The sequence below is a fragment of the Primulina tabacum genome, chromosome 2, assembly GCF_025594145.1.
Source record: "Primulina tabacum isolate GXHZ01 chromosome 2, ASM2559414v2, whole genome shotgun sequence".
NCBI lineage: Eukaryota > Viridiplantae > Streptophyta > Magnoliopsida > Lamiales > Gesneriaceae > Primulina > Primulina tabacum.
Genome location: NC_134551.1, coordinates 45,989,641 through 45,995,640, shown reverse-complemented (window position 1 = coordinate 45,995,640; position 6,000 = coordinate 45,989,641). Strand labels below are relative to the sequence as shown.

The 6,000-nt window shown below is 40.9% G+C and overlaps 1 protein-coding gene across 1 annotated transcript; it reads left to right on the top strand.

Annotated features, from left to right (window-relative positions):
• The first annotated feature begins 743 nt into the window (after positions 1-743).
• LOC142537755 (uncharacterized) lies at positions 744-3,175 on the top strand. The gene is made up of 2 exons (XM_075643250.1): positions 744-1,156; positions 1,726-3,175. Exon 2 carries the CDS (start codon positions 1,727-1,729, stop codon positions 3,173-3,175), a length of 1,449 nt encoding a protein of 482 aa, XP_075499365.1. The 5' UTR covers positions 744-1,156; position 1,726.
• Positions 3,176-6,000: the final 2,825 nt, after the last annotated feature.

The following is a 6,000-nucleotide window of genomic DNA, read 5'->3' as shown; positions in this document are numbered from 1 at the left end:
TTATCTTTGTCGATTTTAATGCATTATATTGACGTATATATTGGGTTTATATTATAGGTTCGATCGTTGGAGAGCTTTGAGGTATAAATCGAGGAGTTTGTGAATTAGTATCGAGTTAATCGTTTGATTATTTTGGAGAATTACGGTTATTTAGTTGAAATTTCAGAATTGTTGAAGTTGATTTGGGAATTAAGTTTTGAAAATTAAAAATCAATAATTTGGATTAATTTAGTGCTATTGGCGAATTGTGAATTATTCGACCTATTTTTATCATTGTTAGGTCGAGGAGATTAAAGTTGAGCTTGTTGTGATTTTAGAGTCAGTTTAGGTATGTTACAGTTCGGTAGCATACAACGGTAAAGTATAAATTATGTTTAATTGTCATTATGAGTTGCACTGATCGTGTTTATGATTGTTGACTGTTGTAATATGTTAAATGTCTTCGTTGTGATATATGTTTATTATTTTGACATATTATTGGCATTTAGCATCGGGCATACAGTTACAAAATTCACGTTGAGCCTATCGTTCTTGTTAGCCCATTGTTGATATCCGTTGTTATCTGGCACTGTTGTTTATCTCGGGATCATAGTGTGGCTGATAGGCCTATACACATGAGACCGTAGATGTGATTGAACAATCCCGTGGTTAGTGCAGCCTTTTGAGGTGAGCGCTGGTATTGTATCATCTAGTTCGTTCTGTTGTGCCATCCTGTTATATCGTATCAGCTGTATGGAGGCCGAGTCAGGGGTGTTACTTAGCACATCTTGGCATACCTCGCATACTTGGCAGGGCAGTTTAGCTGCATGACGATATAGCTCCCCTGCGTTGTTGCTCGAGCATTATTCCAGTTGTTATCGTACCGTTTGTTGGCTCCTATTATCCCGATTATTCGTTGAGCCTTTCATGCATTTCATATCACATTTTATTCTATGATTATGCAGGATTTATGTTTATTGTTGTTATTGTCAAACTGTTTCATACCAGAATCCTAACCTCAGTTGTTTACTGGGGGGGCTGCTGTAGTTGCTTTTGGGCACCATGGTAGATCTCCCGAGTCGTTTTGCAGCATCAGGCCAAGGTTCCGGCAGTGGAGCTCGGGATTGAGGTTGGATTGCTTGGTTCTGTTCAGTGGAGTCTCCCAGTCAGTCTAAATGTATGTCTTGAGTTGTTTCAGTCTTGTATTGTATCTTATTTGCCGGGGAGATGCCCCGTGTATCTGTAGTGATATTTGGTTGTTCTTGTTATGTTCTGAGGCCACTCCGTGATTTTAACTATCTGGTGAGTATGTGGTAAGTTTTAAATTCTGTTTAGTCCTGGCCCGTGCGGCTATAGGTTGTTGACTTTGGTTCTGTTTTATTGACTCTAGTTGGGGTATATTTTGATATAAAATGCTGCTTGAGTTTTCGGGATGTCCTACTTACGGGGAGGTCATGCCGAAATTTTTCTAGGCCCCGAGGTCCGTTTTAAAGAATTTTAAACCTTTTTCCGCTGCAGTTTTAAATCAAACCATTATTGTTTGATCATTAATTGTCGTTAGAGTAAATGAGCCTCACATCTTGGTATCAGAGCGTAAACTGGGATACGCTCGAACTAGAGTCTAGGACACTCGAGTCTTGGCACTAAAATGGTTGTTGCGCATGTGTATGCTACTTGAAAACATGCTTATGTAATTATATGATTTGTTTACTTCCATTCTAATTGTTTTGATGTTTTATCGTATAGAATGGAGGGAGGTGGAGAAATTCCTGTTGATGAGATTCCTCTAGCTCGAGGTCGAGGTCGTGGACGTGGTAGACCTCGTATCCATGTTGTTGATGATACTTTTGTTGAGCAAGCTGTTGATCATCTAGACCATCTTAGGATGGATGAGTTATTTGCGCGTTTCCATTCTATGCATCCACCTCGATTCAGTGGTTCTGAGGGAGCTGAGAAAGCTGAGTTATGGATTTCTGAGATTGAGGAATTGTTCGATTTAATTGAGTATCCTCCAGAATGTCGATTGAGATTAGCTGTGCATCAGTTGAAAGATCGTGCCAAAATGTGGTGGTCTACTACATTGATGACTTTAGATGCTCAGAGGATTGTTCCATCGTGGAATATATTCAAGCTGAAGTTTAAGGAAAGTTATTGTTCTCCATCATTCTACAGTTCTAAGGCTTCTGAGTTTCATAACATGAAACAAGGCGATATGTCAGTTGCGGAGTATGCCGATTCTTTTTATGCTATGCTGAGATATGCTCCTCATGTTGCTGCGAGTCAGGTTGCGGTTTTTGAAAGTTTCATTGAAGGATTGAACGATCATCTGCACCCTTTTGTTTCTACCGGTAAGCCAGTGAATTATCTTGAAGCAGTGGAAATAGCAAAAAGGGCTGAAACTAGCCTTAAGAGGAGTGGCAATCGAGTTCTTACCCAACATCATCAGTCGGGGAGACAACAATTCAGTTCATCTGGTTTTGCATCTCTTCGTTCACGTGGGAAGCAATTTAAGAAGCCTGGTTCTAGTTCTTCGAGTTCAGGGAGTTCAGGGAACCGTGGTGGATATCGTTATAGTGGACCTTATTGTGATCATTGTGGGGGCAAGCATTCCAGTAATCAGTGTGTTGGAGTTCAAGGGGTTTGTAATAATTGTGGTCAGCCGGGTCATTTTGTTAGAGTCTGTCCTAGTAAGACGGGGAAATCAGCCCAGGCAGGTAGTGGAGCTCAAAGTAATAGAATTCCAGCAACGTCCCAGTCTTCCCATCAGCCTAGTCGTCCTTCGCATCAGAGCAGAGGGCAAGGTGGTCAACAGAATCAGTCATCTGTTCATGTATTTGCTTTGACTGAGGATGAGGCTCATGCAGCTCCAGGTACTGTCATTACTGGTAACTGTACTCTATGTTGTTTTATAGCGCGAGTGTTATTTGATACTGGAGCATCTCATTCCTTTGTTTCTCATGCATTCGTTGTTTCGCATGATCTTCGCACCACTAGTATGAATTCCAATCTATCTGTTGCTACTCCGATGGGCAAAATGATTATCACTGATAATGTGGTGTTCAATGCGGTTTTGTTTCACGATGAAAATGTTCTGTATCTGAATCTCATAGTCTTACCTATGCATGACTTTGATTGTATCGTTGGTATGGATGTTTTCACTGCAATCGTGCCACTGTTGACAGTTATCGAGGAATAGTTCGTTTCAGGCCTAGCTTTGCTCCTAAATGAAATTTCTATGGTCGTGGTTCTCAAGCCAAGATTCCTCTAGTTTCTACCATTGAGATGAATCGATTGTTAGATTCTGGTCATGAAGGTTTTCTGGTTTATGCTGTGGACCTATCACAAGATGAGCGACGGATTTCTGATATTCCTGTAGTCTGTGAGTTTCTTGATGTGTTTCCAGAAGAGATTCCTGGTTTTCCACCAGAACGAGAAGTTGAGTTCAGTATCGAATTAATGCCAGGAACTGAACCCATATCTCGAGCACCATATCGTTTAGCCCCTGTTGAGCTGAAAGAACTGAAAGAACAATTACAGGATTTGTTGAGTAAAGGTTATATTCGTCCGAGTTCTTCACCGTGGGGTGCACCGATTCTATTTGTCAAGAAGAAAGATGGTACGATGCGGATGCGTATTGATCATCGACAACTGAATAAGTTTACTGCCAAGAATAAATATCCACTCCCTAGGATTGATGACTTATTTGATCAGTTGCAAGGTACTTCGGTGTATTCTATGATTGATCTTCGTTCTGGGTACCATCAAGTGAGAGTTAGACAAGAAGATGTGCCGAAAACAGCTTTTCGCACGAGATACAGACACTTTGAATTTTTGGTTATGCCTTTTGGGTTGACCAATGCTCCTGCTGTGTTTATGGACTTGATGAATTGAGTATTTCGTAAATATCTCGATCGTTTTTTGATTGTATTCATCGATGATATTCTTGTTTATTCCAAGTCCGAGGAAGAGCATGCCAAACACTTGAGATTAGTTCTTCGAATTCTTCAAAAGAAACAGTTCTAGGCCAGGCTATCCAAGTGTGAGTTTTGGTTAGATAAAGTTGTACTTCTGGGCCATGTCATATCTCAACATGGTATTTCTGTCGATCCAAGTAAAGTGGGAGCAGTTCTGAACTGGGCACGACCGACCAATGTGCCAGAGATTCGTAGTTTTATCGGTTTAGCTGGTTATTACCGGAGATTTATTGAAAATTTCTCAAAGATTGCTAGACCGATCACTCAACTGACTCAGAAAAATCAGAGATTCATTTGGTCTGATGAATGTGAGTCAAGTTTTGTCGAGTTGAAGAAGAGATTGACTTCTGCACCAGTTCTTACCATTCCAAGTGGTTCTGGAGGATTCGTTGTTTGTACCGACGCATCAAATAGAGGATTAGGTTGTGTTCTGATGGAGCATGGCAGAGTTGTGGCCTATGGTTCTCGTCAGTTGAAACCGCATGAGTCTAAGTATCCTGTTCATGACTTGGAGTTAGCTGCTATCGTTTTTGCTCTCAAGATTTTGAGACATTATTTGTTTGGGGAGCAATTTGTAATATATTCTGATCACAAAAGCTTGAAGTACCTGTTCTCTCAGTCAGATCTGAATATGAGACAGAGACGTTGGATGGATCTTTTGAAAGATTATGATTGTGAGATCCAGTATCATCCGAGAAAAGTGAATGTCATTGCCGATGCTTTGAGTCGTAAGGTTGTTGATATTAATTTATCCTCGATTCATGTTTCTAAGTTACGAGAGGATATTTGCACTTCTGGGTTGGGTTTTCAAATCCAAGGTAATGTTGTTTGTGTATCTCAGATTTCTGTTGAGCCAGAGTTGATTCAGATTGTAAAGTCAGCTCAGAAGACTGATGATCGAGTTCTGAAATCTTATGAGTTAGTATCTCAAGGACACCAATCTGGTTTCTCAATTCACTCAGATGATTCTCTTCGGTTGAATGGTAGATTGGTTGTCCCCGATATTCCTGAATTGCGTACAGCCATCCTTAAAGAAGCTCATTGTACTCGATATAGTATCCACCCAGGAAGCAAGAAAATGTATCATATTCTACGGCCTCAGTTTTTGTGGAAAAATATGAAAAAGGATGTGGCTGAGTTTGTGTCTCGTTGTATGATCTGTCAGCAAGTCAAACCGGAACGAATGAGATCGGGAGGGTTACTGCATAGCCTTGAGGTTCCTCAGTGGAACTGGGAGCACGTGGCTATGGATTTTGTCACGCATTTGCCACGTACTTCTCATCATTTCGATGCCATTTGGGTGATTGTCGACAGATTATCTAAATCGGCATACTTTATTCCGTATGAGAGGACATATTCGTATAAGAAGATGGCTCGTCTGTATATTGAAAATGTTGTGAGACTTCATGGAGTTCTAGTTACAATAGTCTCAGATCGTGACCCTAGATTCACATCAAAATTTTGGACTAGTTTCCAAAAAGAAATGGGTACACGGCTTGCAATGAGTACTGCATACCATCCTCAGACTGATGGTCAGACAGAGCGTACGATTCAGACACTCGAGGATCTGCTTCGAGCTGTAGTCATGGATTTTAAAGACAGTTGGCAGGAAGCTTTACCACTAGTAGAATTTTCATATAACAACAGTTTCCAGGTGACTATTGGTATGGCTCTTTTTGAAGCTTTGTACGGCAAACGATGTCGATCACCTCTTTGTTGGGATGAATTTGGTGAGAAGCAGTTGACTGGACCTGACATTGTTCAAGAAATGCATGATAAAGTCCAGTTGATTCGTCAGAGAATGAAAGTTGCCCAAGATCGTCAAGCTAGTTATGCTAACAGACGTCGTCGACCTCTAGAATTTCAAGTTGGAGATTTTGTGTTTCTGAGAATCTCTCCGTTTAGACGTGTTGTTCGCTTTGGTATGAGAGGTAAGTTGTCACGTCGTTTCGTTGGTCCCTACGAGATTGTTGAGCGTATTGGGACTTGCGCTTATCGTTTGGATTTGCCCCAGTCATTGTCTGGCATCCACGATGTTTTCCATGTT